This window comes from Girardinichthys multiradiatus, chromosome 15, assembly GCF_021462225.1.
Source record: "Girardinichthys multiradiatus isolate DD_20200921_A chromosome 15, DD_fGirMul_XY1, whole genome shotgun sequence".
Classification (NCBI taxonomy): Eukaryota; Metazoa; Chordata; class Actinopteri; order Cyprinodontiformes; family Goodeidae; genus Girardinichthys; species Girardinichthys multiradiatus.
In genome coordinates, this window is record NC_061808.1 from 15,816,654 (window position 1) to 15,836,250 (window position 19,597).

Sequence of the window (19,597 nt, forward strand, 5' to 3'; positions counted from 1 at the left end):
CTGTCACCTAATGCTGAATCAGCTGAGTCTCAATGATTTAACTGACCGTAACTGAGACAAATGAGGCCTGCAGTGCTGTAGAAGTTCTGGATTATTTTCTCACTTCCTGGATGAGTTGTCGAAGTCCTCTTGGAGTAATCTTTGCTATTCTGGCCACTATTCCATATTTAAGTGACTTAGACTTACAGGCTTCGCAGTAATCATACTGGGTGCTGCTAAGTAAAATCAGCTGTCAAAAATGTGATTAATCATTTAATTTATGATTTAACAATAAAGGATACAGCATACATTTCACATACAGCTGGGTCAGTTTGGATAGCTGTTTCGTCATTATTAAAAAAATGCTTCTTGTATTAGCTTCAATTATATTTGTCTGATATTAAAATATGTTTGATCTGAAAGAATCAATACTTTTTCACAGCACTATATCTACAGGTCCTTCTCAAAATATTAGCATATTGTGATAAAGTTCATTATTTTCCATAATGTAATGATGAAAATTTAACATTCATATATTTTAGATTCATTGCACACTAACTGAAATATTTCAGGTCTTTTATTGTCTTAATACGGATGATTTTGGCATACAGCTCATGAAAACCCAAAATTCCTATCTCACAAAATTAGCATATCATCAAAAGGGTCTCTAAACGAGCTATGAACCTAATCATCTGAATCAACGAGTTAACTCTAAACACCTGCAAAAGATTCCTGAGGCCTTTAAAACTCCCAGCCTGGTTCATCACTCAAAACCCCAATCATGGGTAAGACTGCCGACCTGACTGCTGTCCAGAAGGCCACTATTGACACCCTCAAGCAAGAAGGTAAGACACAGAAAGAAATTTCTGAACGAATAGGCTGTTCCCAGAGTGCTGTATCAAGGCACCTCAGTGGGAAGTCTGTGGGAAGGAAAAAGTGTGGCAGAAAACGCTGCACAACGAGAAGAGGTGCACAGGCGTGTGCAGGAAATGGGCTACAGGTGCCGCATTCCCCAGGTCAAGCCACTTTTGAACCAGAAACAGCAGCAGAAGCGCCTGACCTGGGCTACAGAGAAGCAGCACTGGACTGTTGCTCAGTGGTCAAAAGTACTTTTTTCGGATGAAAGCAAATTCTGCATGTCATTCGGAAATCAAGGTGCCAGAGTCTGGAGGAAGACTGGGGAGAAGGAAATGCCAAAATGCCAGAAGTCCAGTGTCAAGTACCCACAGTCAGTGATGGTCTGGGGTGCCGTGTCAGCTGCTGGTGTTGGTCCACTGTGTTTTATCAAGGGCAGGGTCAATGCAGCTAGCTATCAGGAGATTTTGGAGCACTTCATGCTTCCATCTGCTGAAAAGCTTTATGGAGATGAAGATTTCATTTTTCAGCACGACCTGGCACCTGCTCACAGTGCCAAAACCACTGGTAAATGGTTTACTGACCATGGTATCACTGTGCTCAATTGGCCTGCCAACTCTCCTGACCTGAACCCCATAGAGAATCTGTGGGATATTGTGAAGAGAACGTTGAGAGACTCAAGACCCAACACTCTGGATGAGCTAAAGGCCGCTATCGAAGCATCCTGGGCCTCCATAAGACCTCAGCAGTGCCACAGGCTGATTGCCTCCATGCCACGCCGCATTGAAGCAGTCATTTCTGCCAAAGGATTCCCGACCAAGTATTGAGTGCATAACTGTACATGATTATTTGAAGGTTGACGGTTTTTGTATTAAAAACACTTTTCTTTTATTGGTTGGATGAAATATGCTAATTTTGTGAGATAGGAATTTTGGGTTTTCATGAGCTGTATGCCAAAATCACCCGTATTAAGACAATAAAAGACCTGAAATATTTCAGTTAGTGTGCAATGAATCTAAAATATATGAATGTTACATTTTCATCATTACATTATGGAAAATAATGAACTTTATCACAATATGCTAATATTTTGAGAAGGACCTGTATTGTAAGCATAAGCATCATCCTGTCATATATTTATTATGTGAAACACAGTATGAATTGATAAAATTGTATAAATCCATCTTTGTTGCACTGAATAGTTCTGTTTTTCATAAGCAACATTTTAGTAGAGAGACATCAACACTCCTTTCTATTTGTGCATCTGCTTTATTTGTCGTTTGCACCCTTTAAATGTCAAATAGTTTTCAAAGGCCGCTGTGCGTTGACCTCCAAGTTCATCTCCTCCTTTGACCGATGACATTGTGTATGTTCTGCTGTGATCAGAGGAGGTGGAAAGCAGTCTGATAAGTGCTTTTACCTTCCAGTTTCAAAAGAGCTCGCTGTTAGAAATGTAACCAAGCTAATGCTCAGCTGCATTGACACTGCATTATCTGTGACTTAGACATGTCGAAAAGTGCCACAAATGTGTTCTTCCATTTGGATAAGTTGGATAAGTTTCTCATCTTTCTGAATTATCACCCCTGAAGCGGACAAGGATTATTTGAGTTAAAATACCACATAGGGTGTACTTACCACAGAACTTTAATCATGAAGACTGATCTGATGCAGCAGTGCTTTATCTGGTCTGGGACGTTTAATTGGCCAGACACCATTAACCTTCTCTGGCTGGACTGGCATTAACGAAGACACATTTGAGCTCTGGGAATTATAAATTCAAATGACATATAGTCACTGCTGTTACAGTGCTGTTAGTAGCTTGAACATACTGGTAAGGTTTGAGATTAATACCCTCCATGTGTATTCTTTTATAGTTTATTTTCATCATTTAGAACTATGTGTGGATTACTTCACCCCTACGTTCTCTGTGTTGTCGAGGTTTTTGCATACAAGCTCTGGGAATTGACTTCATTAGCATAACTGCTTTCAGTAGATTTATGATTATGAAAACATAAATGGTCAGTCAGTCATTTTCTACCGCTTATTCCATAGTGGGTCGCGGGGGAGCTGGTGCCTATCTCCAGCTGTCTATGGGCGAGGGGCGGGGTACACCCTGGACAGGTCGCCAGTCCATCGCAGGGCAACACACAAACAACCATGCACACACTTATTCATTCACCTAAGGGCAATTTAGGGAGACCAATTAACCTAACAGGCATGTCTTTGGACTGTGGGAGGAAGCCGGAGTGTCCGGTGAGAACCTACGCATGCACGGGGAGAACATGCAAACTCCATGCAGAAAGACCCCCGGTCGGGAATCAAACCCAGGACCTTCTTGCTGCTTGGCAACAGTGCTACCAACTGCGCCACTGTGCAGCCCTTGAAAACATAAATGTTTTTACCAAATCGATCTTCACTCCACACAGCGACATCTCTGCCATGCATAATCATCCACGCATGCTTCTCAGTGTTTGTGACTGCATAAATGAAGACATATAATGTGCATGCACAAACTGAGATAATCTCTTTTATATTTCTTTGTCAGTTTGTGTTCCTGCTGTCTTGACTACAAGTTTTACATTTTAACTGGTGTCCCACTGAGGTCTTGATGTCCTCGTTTGTCGACAATGGTGTTCTGTATTTTAATGATGTGCTAACTGACTTTGAATGCATTGGTTTTAACTGTGGTTTTTTTTTTTTTTTTTTCTCAGGTTGGCTCAGATGGAACGCTCCAATGGCTCTCTGCCCACCGACAGCAGCTCAGCCACTGGAAGCATGTAAGTCTTTATGCACTAGTCATTTTCAACTATTGTTGCTGTTTGACTTGTTTCCACCCAAACATGGTTTCAACTAACAGTAGACTGGGGTGTTTTACCCCCAAATCAAATCACATAACATACTTGATGTTTCAATCTGAGTTCGCATTGTATTTCAATTATTTTGTTTAGGCTGCAACACCATTTTTATTTGAATTTCAAATTAATGCCAAAATTTTACTTGATACCCTCTACTTTGGTGAAAAAATAAATGATACTCTTTATTTTTGAAAAATGATCATGTGCATTTCTGAATTACAGTCAATTTATTTTAGCTTTGTTTAACATTTTTGTCTCATTGGACATTGATTCTTGGATTCTGAAATATGCATCTAAATTAATATCTGTATAAACTTCTTAATTTAAATGTTCAAGTACTGTAACTTCCTGATTATTGATGTACTGTACAAGTATGTGTGGAAATTGCCTCATTTTTATATTGCCACACTTGTTACTGTACTGAAATTGTAGCTTGACAATATGTTTTAAGTTAAAGATCTTTGGGAAAGATTACGTTTTTTGTATCCATGTGAGAAAACAGTTTTATGTACCTCAAAGCTTAAATACAACTTACAAGAAGTGTTCACCTGAAGAGCTGAACGTTTTCCATAATGCTGTGTTAAAATACAGAGGCATAGATTTGGGATTTCTACAAAGGAGACTGTTTAAAAAGGAAATATTTCCAGAACAACACTGGAAAGGCACTTGGGGCACTGTTTGAGACCTGGGAGAATCCTCAGCAAGGATAAAATGAAACATTGGGCTTCATTGTGTTCTAGATAGCATCCCTTGCTAATGCGTCATGCGGATCACATCCCACAGGGAATAGTTTCTTTGCAAAAGAAAATGGGTCTGAAAACTTCTAATAGCTGTCCACTCATTGTTCTTCAGTGGATCGATTGGCAGAGAGAGAGAATAGCAAGAAACATTTTCAGTGTGCAGGTGTCGATGGAAACCGAGGGGGATTTATATTCCAGTTTTGTAAGTTTGGTAATGTGGCACAGACACATTACTACCCCTCCCTTTTGTGCTGTGTAGTGTGGCATTTTCAGAAACCGAAGCCATTAACAATGCCTTCCTTTAAAAATAAAAGTGACAGTCGACAGAACACAGCAGAGCAGTAATGAGCTGAGGAAGATAATGGTTTGATGAAGGCTAATGGCAGGAAGAAATTATATTTAAAACAACATTACGGGTTTGGATTAGCTCTGTCCTCCTGGCACATTTAACTGTAAAACCAAAAGAGCACAATTGTACCTAGAATAAGAACACTAAAATGGCAAAGTACTTGTTTCTCTAAACATAAAAATGTTCAGTTTATTATTTATTAAGAAATCCAAATTTGTATTCAAGAAAGACAGTTTAGTTAATGTAGTGTATGAAATGAATTACCAGGGTATGAATGGAGAGCTCTTTGGTTTGACATATACTTTAGGAACGCCTGTAGCACTAATTTACCTAGAATATCCTTATATAAATGTCTAATGTACAGTTAAAAACTACTTAAACTGAAAATAATGGCATCTTTTCAGAATATAATAAAATGAAAACTTTTGGAATACATTTATGATCAAGAAGCCTTCATAAACCCCTCTGAATTTTCTGTATTCTACGAGCGTACAGCTTGAAAATGTTTTTGTGTAAGCCCTAAAAGGCAAAGAAGATGATCCAAAAACTAGAACACTCTAAGTGTGGCGTTATTTTTGCGTTCAGAAATCGGAGTTCCCAGTTAGAAATAGGCATTGGTCAGTATGATTAAAAATACAGATTATAGTTTTCCCAAACCTTTATTTATTGTTTTTATTGTTGATTTTGATACAGGGTCACATACTGAAGGTGAGGAAACATAAGCGTGTTCAAATTCATTGTTTAAAGTTGGCCTTTTCATATTTTCATGACAATAAAGTAAATATCTATTTATTCTTTAAGATATTTGGCAAAATCAAGAATTCATTTCTTTTTAGTTTAAAGCTAGTGTCAACCAGAACTGTAATCCATTTAAATTTCTTTTATGACAACATATTACACAGTGATGCAAGAGTAAAGCAAAATATGTTCATTCTGTTCTTAACACTGGGATTGTAACAAACTGGTTAATAATTAGCTGGCCTGCAGTCTGTCAACTGTACTTTCAAAAAAGCATTACCTTGATAACAGTAATAAGTGGCACTCCTTTAGTTTTCATCCTATGATTTTTCCAAATGGTCGGTCTTCAGTCTTTTAGAGGAGAAATCCCACTGGCCAGTAGTGCAGAAAAACATCGAATGGCGAAAAATATCAGTGTCTTTGAAACTGTAAGGTTTTAAAATTGTTTTTTGATTTCTTACCTGTAACCGGCCCGTGCCAAACAGGATATAAACCCAGAGCGCCTCCTGAAATTTAAAAGGCGAAGGTCTGCTAGTAGCCAAGGTTCAATATCCGATATGGCTGTCTGCTTATCAAATGTAGTGAAAGTTTTGGGAACAGTTTATATCACAATAAATCAGTGGTGTACAGAGTACTGTACAATCTCTATGTAACATGTCCCTTTCATGTTTGAAACACAAAATAAAGAGAAATGTTATCAGCTTGTATCGCTAATAGCAGTTAGCACCACCTCTGCTGGCAACACCCACTGGTTTTCCAACTTGCCTTTTAAACATGCAAAACTCAGGTGTGACGTGATTCCCTGATCTAAATCCCAACTTCTATGGCAAATCAGATGCAGCAATATAATTATTTAGGCTTTAGAAATATTTAAGGATTTATTATTGCAGAATATTATATATTTGAAGGTCAGATTAGAGTTTGTCAAGTGTCCAATCGGTCAGTGGACATGCCATTTGTGTGATAATGCCCTGTTTTAATTTATTAAAGGATCTGTAAAAGTTTGAACATCTCAACACATGATAGAAAAGTCAATTAAGACACAACAAAATTAGTCAGTGAACAATCAAAAAATGTATATTGACCATTAGAAAATGTAATCACTTTCCTTTAAGTGTTTGAAACTGAACACCCCACAGTTGGATATATGGTAATATAGATGAAGATAACACCACGTTCTCAGCGGACATTTTGGCACGTCACAACTGGAAATCCATAAGGAAATGTGTAGTTTTATCAGTGGTTGTTTACTTGAGCATTAAAAAGCACGTAGCTATAATTAATGTCACTTTTTACAGAGAAGTCAAAATAAGGCAATAAAAAGGTCTAGTTTTGATGTCTACAGTCTATCCAGGGATAGTGTTCTCACAAATGCTATCCTTTAAGATACTTAAGGCCTTTTGTGCAAAGGGTTCATGTTAGCCACAATAATGGTGAGCAGAGCAGACTTACAAGGAGAAAGCTACAGCCCCCTCTACAGTCAATACCTCTAATAAAAACGTATAAAAAGACTTAAATGCATTGTTGCAGGAACATAATCTGAACATGGTTGAAACAAGTAAACTGTTATCTGAGTACATTTATTCAGGGTAAAATAAAATACCTGAATAAATGTTTAACAAAACTAGCAGCACCCTTTACTGTTTATACAAAATACATGTAACTGAAGTGGTTTTGAATTTATGCATAACTTTTTAAGTTATCAGAGTATCTTGAAAATGTTAATTGGTAATCTCCTTTGTTTACCTGGGGTAAAAATATAATGGCAAATTTCTAATTTCTTCAGGTCAGGAAATTGTTATAAGATAACAGCTACTCACCTGAGTCTGTGTCTAGGGGCGGAGTAATAATTAAAAAGTAAAAAAAATAAATAAAACTGGACCTGTTACTAACAAGAATTTATATGATCCAAACAGGAAGGAGGTTTTAAACAGAGAGAATTAAAGCATGATTGGCATCTTGAGGTCACAGTTTATTTTACGGCTTTCGAACACCTCTTTACCAGGCATGCCAATAATTGTTTGAAGGGCTGTTTCACTCTCCAATCAGAACAATGTTATTTATATTTATTTTTCTGATAATCAGTTAGCAGAAATGCTCAGTCTCCAGAAGGCATCACCATGTTCCAAAAGCAAATGTTAGCATACGTCTACTTGTAAAACATTGAATATCATTTCATTTTGATCAGTCTAAACTTGCCACCTGTGTGAAGTATTTTCACTGCATCCTTTTGAAAGGCAATCATCAGTCTACTTTTAATGCGAAGACCTGGCATGAAGATTATGCCGTTTTGTAGCTTTAGTCTTTTAAATATAAGTGCAATTAAAAGAGGGTCAGATGAATTGCAAATGCATGTTTGCTGCATTTTTTGTTTTATGTAGTGACCTTTTGAAAAAAGGAAACTCGTACTACATGCAGTAGAGTGTTTCCTATGTAGTGAAACATCACTCCTGCCCTACTGTTGGCTGTAAAAGATGTTAAACATGGCTTATTTTCTGCTCCCTATTCATTCTTTTTCTGTCTTTTGGTGTTTTTTGTACAATTGTAACGTAACAAAAAAAGTGTAAAAGCTGATGTAACTCAGGTTTAATAATGTATTTCATGGTCACTGTCTTATCTGTTTGTGAGGACACACATGTCCACAGAAATCATGTCCATGCTTGAAAGGACTACTGAAGGTAGCAGCATTTCTGTTTATGGAAATCAGCGCAGTTTTACATGGGTGATTGCATTTGCCAATTACATGCATGTTTGAGTTTTGGATAATTTTCTGATGTTTAGATCCTGCAAACACGGTTCTGTATTCACTGCCGGTTTTACAGTGATATCAATAATTGGTGTGTGAGTTCAGTAAATGTGTTGTTTTTGTTTTTTGTTTTTTGTTATCTAAAAGGGAATTCTTAATTAGTAAATTTGTGTTTTCTGTGACCTCTGGATATAGCACAGTTTATTCATTAGTGCCTTGATTATTGCTTACTTTCCATTCCTTACCCTGATGCTGGCCCTTTTTTCTTCTCTTTTATATGTTGTTCTTTGGTATATTCCTTCTATGTTTAATTTCTCCAAACATTTGCTTTTGAAGCCAGCTTAATCTCACCCTGCCATCTCTGTCTACCTCTTCCGTGCCTCTTCATTATTGTTGATTGTATTCTAATCATGGTTTACTCTTTAGGTACTGGGACTAAAGTATGACTTATGGTTCTCCACGTAGAAGTAAACATGAAGAGAAAAACATTTCAGCATATCTCATCTGCCTCCAGCCTGCTTTCATCATCTCACCAAATTATTTCTTATTTTTCCATTTCTCCATGTCTTTATCTCTCACTCTTTCTCTCTTTTGGGCTTATCCTGTGCAGCTGATACATCAGCAGTGTTCAGCTCAAGAGGGGCTGCTTGCTGTGTGATATGTGAGTCTGTTGTTGTTGGGTCCCTGCAACCTCAACAGGACTAACACTCAAATTCACAATCTATTGCAGCTATTACTTACATTGGATTCCTCAGCTATACCACTCTGACTTTGGTTTTGTTCTGCCTGTACCACTGGCTGCCCTTCTTCCTCCCAGAATCTCATAGCAGGGGGTTCTGAGGCAGCTTTACCCCCCATAGTTCCCATTTTCACTGGTAATGATCCCCCTCCTGTTTGCTTCCACATTACCCTGCCAACCCCTGGGTCGTCGGGAACATGCATAATTAGCTATTCTGTGTGTGCAGGAGCCCTGTCCCCAGCCCCCAGAATTTAGCATTAATGCTAGACTTTAGGTTTCTCAACAGGAGCCTTTTTTCATCATCCTGGTTTGTCCTGTCACAGTACTGCCTCTTGCAGCAGGAGCTTAGCAGGACATTCAACTTTCTGTCTCAGTTTTATTTTTTTATGTCTTTCCTGTGGAGTTTTAAAATGTCAGAAAGCATTTTCTGAAAAATTTTAAATGTTAGACACCCTAACAAGACAGAAAATGTAAATTAAAACCAAAAAACTAAAGTCTTAAAACGGGCAAGGAGTTCTTAATTATAAAAGTAAAAAAAGACGAGCATTTGTCTACTTTGTGTGAGCGATTATTAAGCAGTTTGTGTTTCTGAGGATTCATTTTACTAAATGTTAATACATCCCTAACCTTAATGTTTGACAAAGAAAATGTTAGTATGCTAGGGATGGGCAATATAAACTCAATTGATCATGCTATGTTGAGGTATTTCTTGTGACATTGATAAAAGGGTTTTAAAGTTCATATTCAGTCTTTTTGGCAATACACTGCATACAGTCAGATCCTCACAAACACGAATACTTCTGCAAAAATAAAGCTTACACATTATTAAATTGGCTGCTCAAGTATTGCCGTTGTACAATTAAAGGTGCTAATTGCATTGAATCATATTTTCAAACGTATTGATATTTATTGGTGATCTCATCCACCATCGGAAAAATCATTCAAGCAGCAAATGTAACTCTATACTGTCTAATGATGATTTTTTTAAAAACATCCTCAGAGTATATCATTGTCACAATAATGTCAATACGTATGGCTTTTTTACCCAGTGTTGATAAAGGGAGATAGTAGCTGCACATTCTTAGTGTGACCATTCTTAGAGGCAACGCATCTATTCATTCATCTCTGCTTTTATGCGGCTGTCTACAAAGTCGGCATGTAACTAAATAAAACAATTAAAAAAAGAAAATCAGTTTTACTGTTACATCCCAGCTCAGCTAAGCATAAAGATTAAAGGTTACAAAAAAAAAACAGTCGAATACAAAAAGAAAGTAAGGTTAAAATGACCTATATTGGCATTACTTTCTCATTAACATTTTTGAGAAAACATAATACATAAGCATCTTAAAATGAACAAATAAACTGTTTTAACATCTCCAGTTTAATATCCAATGTAGCATCACTGAGGTCATGTTTTTAGTTCATAAATGTCAGTTATTAATATAACACGTGTTCTTGTTATTTATTTATTTATCTAATATTGTAACCCCATATACCTCAAAATTAATTGCTTGGAAGTGGGCAAACCGACACAAAAAAATAAAATCTTGTTTATCTGATCTTTTTTGATATAAAGTCAATAGAAAATTAATTGCAGTGTCCAGATTAACTTACTTTGTGTTTCACTGTGCATTGAGAAATTATCACCAGGCACTTGGGGGGGTCTTTAATTTTAATACCCCTCTAATTAAAATAATTTATAATCTCTTTAAATTGCTCTCCTGCCTTATTTCTGTGGCTTTCTTACACTGTTTAGATCCACAGCTACTAATTAATGATCACAGTTTAAATAAAATGGCTCAAGCAGTGACCAAAACTGCAAATAGAAGTTTTTATTCTTGAAATATTAATTTTAAACCAATAACAGACATATCATGGACAACAGTTGAGAACATTTTAAAAATGACGAAATAAAAAAAAACCTGATGAAAATAACTTTAAAATAGTCTTCAAAAGAAAGTGTAAGAAAATATTATATTTCTTGTGAGAAATCACAGTGCATTCCTGTACAGTGAAAATAAGACTGCACAAGTTTAACTTTTCAGTCTGGGAGGTTTCCCAGGAGGTAACATTTGCTCTCTAGGAAACCATGAAAGCCTGAAAAAGGTTTGCCAGAGAGAACATGGACAAAGGCCATTGGAACATTGAACATGGAATAATGTACCCTGGACCGATGAGCTTAAAATTGAATTATTTGGACAGCAGAACCGAGGACATGTTTGCCATTAAACAAGGAGGGCATTCTAGGAAATGCAAACTGTTTACATGGAGGTGGTTTGGGGATGCTTTGCTGCAGCAGGACCTGAGCAGCTCACTACCATAGAATCAACCATGTTTTCTACAGTGTTTATCAGAGGGCGCTCTCTAATTCTAAGACTGAGATCACGGACATCTATATGTGAATATTTCCTTCCTTTGTTGTTAAGATGGCAAGATGACAGTTGAAGAATGCTTTCAGAACAGGCTTTATGTGGAGCTGCCGCTCAACTGAACTTTCTCTGCCAAACTTTATTTCAAGCTGTCAAACTCCCTCTCAAAATAAGTCACTTGAACAGTGAATAAATAATTTTTTTAAATTTGCTTTCTTCCCTTTTTCCTGAAGTGTTGTTGTCAAGTGCTCAATGTGTCTCAGAATACAGATGACAGCTGGGCTTTAGACCAGCCTGCCACCTCGTCTCATAATCATTGTGATGACAGATAAATACAGATACTAGACACCAGCCATTTCTCCTCTTTCCTCATATCGTTTAATCTGTCTACCAAGCTCTGCCTCTGCCATGCTCTCCATCTCCCTTTTCTCCCTTTGTTTCTGTAATAATCAGATAGCTCAGACTGACACGTGTCTCACCAGGGATTATGGAGCTTTTATTGTGCCAGATAAGCTATAGCTGAAGATCTTTAACCTCACATTTCGTCATTTTAGCAGTGTGTTTGGAATAAATGCTACTATTTTCTATGCTATATGTTAAATTACAGTGTGAATATTGCTAATCTGAGTCTAAAGATGTCTGGAATATGCATAAGAAAATAATGTAGGAACCCTGTCCATAGATGAGAGGTGTGGTTCACCATGGACTGGCTCCATCCATGAGAACGACAGCTAAAGCGTGCACAGCTAAGGGCAAATTCTAATCACCAATTAACCTAACATGCATGTTTTTGCATTGTTGATTAAAGTACCTGTAGAAAATTGGGAGAACATGAACTCAACCCAGAAAGGCTCCAGGCAAGACATGAACCCAGGACCTTGCTGCTGCTAGGCAACGGAGTTAACAACTGCACCAGCATGCAACTTAGACATTGAGATAATTAATACATGTTCAGTAAAATGTAACAGCAAAGAAAATGAAACCATTGCTGTTTGTTTATCTGATCCATTCCACAACTCCAAGATGTTCTTAAAAAAATCAAACGAGTTAACAAAAGATTATACTATTAAAAGATTATTAATGCTATGCAGATAACACAGTAATTAGAAAAAGATAATTATCTTGATTGTTGATGCTGTCTGTGTTGTTATACTCCTATTTAATTAACTTACTACTAATGCTTGTAAACTCAACCTATAATTGGGGTCATAATTCCCTCACTGGTGTTTTATGTGTCCAAAGCTGAAAGGTTTGGGAACCACTATAATATATGGACCTAAAACCTTTGATGCATATAGGAAGGTATTATAATGATTTTGTGACACACTCCTGAAACAATATTGGTGTTATCTGTGTTTGAATGCTGTGGAGCAAAGTTTGAAGAGTGTTTGCACAGCTTTCATTCAGCAAAACTCAAGTATATTTTCTGTTTTATTTTTATTCTTCAATTCATGTTTTTATTAGCATAATCTGTTGTTTTGATTTGGGTGTAATTTGTGGCTCATTTCTAATTTCTGATTTTAGTTAATCCTTTTTTCTTGACAAGTATTTTTTGTACCTCTGTATGAAATGTTAATGTAACAGTCTTCACAATGTAATGTTTGGTGTAAAATTAAACCATGATTTTCTAAAAATCTGGGCCATGATACTTAAGATTTTCACATTCCTGCAGTAACTGTTTTACAGAAAATTTCATTTCAATTAAAAAGTGATGCAATTTATTTACAGAAATATACATTTTACATTCAGTGCAATCATATAAACATATTTAAATTCAATTACATGAAATGTTAGCATTAACGGATCCCCACTGGGCGTTTACTGATCGGGGGTGGTCAATTAAAAAAAAACAAAAGAAAATGTCAGTGGCGATTTCTCTGCTTCTCTAGTTATTTCAAATTCCTCTCGTCACTGCTTTATTCAAAGGTCACCTTCAAAGGTCATTTTGTAGTACAGTATTTTAAGTTGCTGCCTTAATTTCCTCATACTGCAGAACAATTTTTCGGTTATAAAATTTTAAAGTGCAGATTAAATCTTTCTGCTCCTTGAGTTAAATTAATAGGGACTGACATAAACAAGATGTTTGGGGCCTTTCGATCATCTAACACTCTGCACTTTTCACAGGGACGATGAACACGCTCTAATCATTCAGTACTGCCAGACACTGGGCGGGGAGGGCTCACCGTCCAGCCAGCCGCAGAGTCCTGCCCAGATACTGCAGGCTGTTGAGAGGGAGGAGAGAGGCGAGTTGGAGCGGATCATCGCCCGTCTGGAAGAGGAACAGAGGTTAGCATTAAACACATGAAACACAGAAACCTTACATAAGTCCAATTAATCCAGTTTAAATTGATTGTCACAGCTGATTGTCCAGATTAATAGAAAAATATATTTTTTTTAAACTGTGCTAAAGTCAGTTTTATGGATGCTGATATAAAACATGAAAATACTTGAAATTGGTTTTCATTTTGTTACACTTTCTTAGTGTAATGTGTTCACTGTTATTGTGTAGAGCAAAGGAGAGTCCAGGTAGACACTTCTTGTGACTATTGGCCCTTACACACAATGTTTGATTTGTAAATGAAAAGGACCTGGTAAGAAGGATGACTGCAAAGTCTATTGTTGTGGAGATGCTTTTTCCAGAGTCAGTGGCTCTACAGGAGTGATTTAACACTGATTATACACATACACTGGATCTGTGGGAGAGCTGTGAGAGCTTTACTGCCAGGCTCGTAAATGCCAACTTAAGTAAAGCACAGCAGCTTATGGTTCTGCACTGAGATGGAGAGAAGGGAGGGAGGCGAGAGCTTTGGTGTGGAGGGTCATTTGTTTATCCACATAAGTATGAATTAACTGAAGGAGCAGAAAGCAGAGGTAAACATTAATGAAGGATTTTGAGCAGCGCCCCATCTGTAAATGTTTAGGGCAAGGCTGCTGATTTTTTTAAAACAATTTTTATTTACGGTAATTTATATACTTATTCGTTAATAACTCACAAGAATGACAGAAGATAATGTTTAGAGTGGCAATGAGAGCTATCCACAATCCTCCAGGTGTTTGTAATGTATTTATTCCTGTATTTTGTTTCTTATCCATCTATCTCAGGGCACTGCAGAGGGAGTATGAACAGTTGAAGCAACAGCATGGCCAACGAGGGGCCACTGCTGCAACGTCCTGGGAGTCAGAGGGCCAGTCCACTCATCCCAACGAGGCTGATCTTCTAGCTGAAGCCAAGCTCCTGCGACAACACAAAGGCCGGCTGGAGGCACGCATGCACATCCTGGAGGAACACAACAAGCAGCTGGAGTCGCAGCTCCACCGCCTGCGACAGCTACTGCACCAGGTTACTGAATTCTTCTGAAGATAGGAGAATAGATATGTATGACATTTTTATTATGTATGTAAATAGTCATGTCTGAGTCTGCATTTCCAGGAAAGGTTTAATAGGTAAACCTCTGTTAAACGTTGATTTTATTCGATTGAAGGTGGCACGTTTGGACTATTTCTTTAAATTTCATATTATTGAATCTATTCTTTATTACAGTTTTTCTTCATTGCCTTCTAAGATTCATATGTAGACTCCTGCCTTCTAACTGCTGCTCAAGATGCTCCAATCAGGTTATCTGTTAATGCACGGACATATAGTTTGTTGTTTAGCAATACTAGTATTTTATTTGTGATGTCATTTCTCCCAAAAATGTCGCAGTATTCTGACAGCAGTTTATGCAATTCATGGCATTCATTTTTTTACTACATGTCAGTCACTTAAACGAAGGTCATGGCCAAAGGTTTGGGCAGAGGCAGATTCAGTCACAGTGAAGTAAGCTTAATGGCTCCTGAGGAGTGCACCATAGATTTTTGTTGCCACCAGTACAGAGCTTGCTCAACTTTGGCAACAGGTGGGTGTGAGTACATCTGTATGCACAGTGAGGTGATGACAACAGCCATATACTAAGAAGAGCAGCTGTCAAGCCACCCTTGTGTAAGAAAAACATCAACTACAGATCGAAATTCTACTCCAAGTACAAGAATAGACTGCAGAGTGGTGTAAATGTATCGCCTCTGATCCGTTAACTGTCTGAAAAAGGATTTCTTCGGAGAAGAAAAGGAGAGATTTACAATACGTTATGCCAACTGTGAAGCATCCCAACACAGTCCAAATGTGAGCTTTCTTCAAAATCCACAATTTTGTCCAAAACTATCAAAGAGTGGAATAAAACATCTTCCTAAAGAATCTTCTCTTAACTTTCCAGGCACATTTTGGTGATAATCTGAGTTTTTTCCAGCATGATGGAAGCACCACTTAGGCAAAAGTGATCATGAGAGGTCTCAAATATAATACCTTAGAAATGTTTGTGACTTTTAAGAAACTAGAAATCAGATCTTTGAGAATCTGTGGTCAATTTTCAAAAACAGGGACATGATCATAATCCAGCAAAAAATTATCAACTCCAAGTATTAATAAGACACCTTCTGTCAAACCTTAGCTCAGAAAGTGATTTCTAGCAGAATGGAGGAAACTATGTGGGGTATCAAAAAGAAAACTACCAAAAAAAAACACTCGTTTCTGGATAAATGTATTTTCTTTGTCAATAAACGCCTAGAACAAGTTTTTTCTCTTCATTGTGCATAAAAAAAAAATATATAAAAACCAAAAAACTGCAAAAGCCAAACAAATCATAACACTAATACCAAATCTTTTGCTCATGACACTGTTTCCGTTTTCACATCTTAGTGTATCATGCTGATCGCAGGAACCGCTGTCATTATTAATTGAAACAACAATGCACAGCAACGACACTGCACCTTTTGAAAACGACAAAGGTCCAGTTGTGGGAGAAAATAGGCTGCTCACTATTAAGACACAGCTTGAACAGAGTGTTTCTAACTCTGCACATTTAGTTTAAATACAGCGTTTAAAAGTCACACTGATGCTGCTACTTTGAAAATGAACACGTTGTTCTCAAAATTATCCCAAATAGGATTTATTAGTGCAGTCTAGAGCACCTCTTATTGTTTATGGTGTACTTTTCTCAGAACCCCATTTTACATTGCAGATAAAGGAACCCATTAGCATGAAAATAGCTATAAAAGTGGTGTTTCGCAGACAGAAAACGACTAAAGATTTGACAAGATGCCTTAAAATGCAAACTGTTGCATAGTCATATTGTTACCTTTAAAATAAATCAATAAAGAAATGTGTTTAAGGCAAGAAATATTTTGGATAGTCAAGTACAACTGACCCAGTTTGCATCAAACCAATTTGCACTGGATAGTTAATCCTGCTTTTCGTTCTACTCTCAAAATTTAAATACAATTTAATTACTCTGGTGAAATTAAGATTTTTATTCTTATGAAGTTTTCTTGGCTGCACGGTGGCGCAGTTGGTAGCACTGTTGCCTTGCAGCAAGAAGGTCCTCGGTTCGATTCCTGGCCGGGGGTCTTTCTGCATGGAGTTTGCATGTTCTCCCCATGCGTGGGTTCTCACCGGGTACTCCGGCTTCCTCCCACAGTCCAAAGACATGCCTGTTAGGTTAATTGGTAACTCTAAATTGCCCTTAGGTGTATGAATGAGTGTGTGCATGGTTGTTTGTGTGTTGCCTTGCGATGGACTGGCGACCTGTCCAGGGTGTACCCCGCCTCTCGCCCATAGACTGCTGGAGATAGGCACCAGCTCCCCCGCGACCCACTATGGAATAAGCGGTAGAAAATGACTGACTGAAGTTTTATTTTACTCCACTCCTACAGGACTATGATTAAAAATAAATTTTCCCCTGTTAGTTGTATTTTCTATTAATTCATTAAGTTTGTTGTTGAGGAGCAGCAGGGCAGTAATCACGGTTCAGAATCACACAAACACCAGCTGCTAGGGGCACCTCAGAACAGCTCATTAATTTATTAGAGGAAGTGAAAAAAAAAACAAATAAATAAATAAAATACTGACACAGTTTGCATCTAATTTAAATTATTCTTTCAGCCATTTGCACAAAACAGTAGAAATAAGCTCTATACTTCATCTGTTTGTATAATACAAAGTAATAATAAGCTCATAAATTAGATCCAAATCATACCACTGCCATCCTGCTCCCACCATACATTTCCCACCCTCCCATCAATAAGCTACATATTTGTTGTGGGTCTACTGACCTAATTGCTCACTGAGGTTAGATTATTTGTGCAAAGAGAGAAATGGGCAGCGCTACAGCCAAACAAAAAGCCAATTCCAACCAATCAGACTCAGAAAACTAGTGGACAGACACAGACTTCCTGATAGATGCAAAGCTGAAAACATGATAATAACTGAAATTAAGGTGCAGATTGCTCATATGGATCAGCGCAAGGAAATATCAGGACTTGACGAAAAAGATATAATGTACAGGTCCTTCTCAAAATATTGGCATATTGTGATAAAGTTCATTATTTTCCATAATGTCATGATGAAAATTTAACATTCATATATTTTAGATTCATTGCACACTAACTGAAATATTTCAGGTCTTTTATTGTCTTAATACGGATGACTTTGGCATACAGCTCATGAAAACCCAAACTTCCTATCTCACAAAATTAGCATATCATTAAAAGGGTCTCTAAACGAGCTATGAACCTAATCATCTGAATCAACGAGTTAACTCTAAACACCTGCAAAAGATTCCTGAGGCCTTTAAAACTCCCAGCCTGGTTCATCACTCAAAACCCCAATCATGGGTAAAACCGCCGACCTGACTGCTGTCCAGAAGGCCACTATTGACACCCTCAAGCAAGAGGGTAAGACACAGAAAGAAATTTCTGAATGAATAGGCTGTTCCCAGAGTGCTGTATCAAGGCACCTCAGTGGGAAGTCTGTGAGAAGGAAAAAGTGTGGCAGAAAACGCTGCACAACGAGGAAGATTGTGGAGAAGGGCCGATTCCAGACCTTGGGGGACCTGCGGAAGCAGTGGACTGAGTCTGGAGTAGAAACATCCAGAGCCACCGTGCACAGGCGTGTGCAGGAAATGGGCTACAGGTGCCGCATTCCCCAGGTCAAGCCACTTTTGAACCAGAAACAGCGGCAGAAGCGCCTGACCTGGGCTACAGAGAAGCAGCACTGGACTGTTGCTCAGTGGTCCAAAGTCACTGACTTTTTTCGGATGAAAGCAAATTCTGCATGTCATTCGGAAATCAAGGTGCCAGAGTCTGGAGGAAGACTGGGGAGAAGGAAATGCCAAAATGCCAGAAGTCCAGTGTCAAGTACCCACAGTCAGTGATGGTCTGGGGTGCCGTGTCAGCTGCTGGTGTTGGTCCACTGTGTTTTATCAAGGGCAGGGTCAATGCAGCTAGCTATCAGGAGATTTTGGAGCACTTCATGCTTCCATCTGCTGAAAAGCTTTATGGAGATGAAGATTTCATTTTTCAGCACGACCTGGCACCTGCTCACAGTGTCCAAAACCACTGGTAAATGGTTTACTGACCATGGTATCACTGTGCTCAATTGGCCTGCCAACTCTCCTGACCTGAACCCCATAGAGAATCTGTGGGATATTGTGAAGAGAACGTTGAGAGACTCAAGACCCAACACTCTGGATGAGCTAAAGGCCGCTATCGAAGCATCCTGGGCCTCCATAAGACCTCAGCAGTGCCACAGGCTGATTGCCTCCATGCCACGCCGCATTGAAGCAGTCATTTCTGCCAAAGGATTCCCGACCAAGTATTGAGTGCATAACTGTACATGATTATTTGAAGGTTGATGTTTTTTGTATTAAAAACACTTTTCTTTTATTGGTCGGATGAAATATGCTAATTTTGTGAGATAGGAATTTTGGGTTTTCATGAGCCGTATGCCACAATCATCCGTATTAAGACAATAAAAGACCTGAAATATTTCAGTTAGTGTGCAATGAATCTAAAATATATGAATGTTAAATTTTCATCATGACATTATGGAAAATAATGAACTTTATCACAATATGCTAATATTTTGAGAAGGACCTGTATGTATTCACCACCATTATGGACATTCTTTGGTTTTAAACTGTACTGCTCCACATGAATCCTTGTTCAGAAAGATGAGAATGTGTTAGGCAGCATGACATACCTTCTCAGTGGGTTCAATTAAATCAGTAACATTGTAAATGTGGTCCCACTTTTTTTAAGATAAAAGAATCAGAATCAGATTTATAGGCCAAGATTGTGTGCACAAACAAGGACTTTGACTTCAGTTTCAAACGCTCACAGTGAGACATTAACTATA

The 19,597-nt window shown here is 37.9% G+C and overlaps 1 protein-coding gene across 9 annotated transcripts in view; it reads left to right on the forward strand.

The window, feature by feature from the left end:
• utrn (utrophin) overlaps positions 1–19,597 on the forward strand; it is a 247,550-nt gene that overhangs the window by 218,847 nt on the left and 9,106 nt on the right. For all 9 annotated transcript variants that reach the window (XM_047388070.1, XM_047388069.1, XM_047388068.1 and 6 more), the window contains 3 exons: positions 3,546–3,611; positions 13,495–13,656; positions 14,473–14,710. In XM_047388070.1, the coding sequence (XP_047244026.1) occupies positions 3,546–3,611; positions 13,495–13,656; positions 14,473–14,710 (466 nt within the window). The remainder of the gene's footprint in view (positions 1–3,545; positions 3,612–13,494; positions 13,657–14,472; positions 14,711–19,597) is intronic.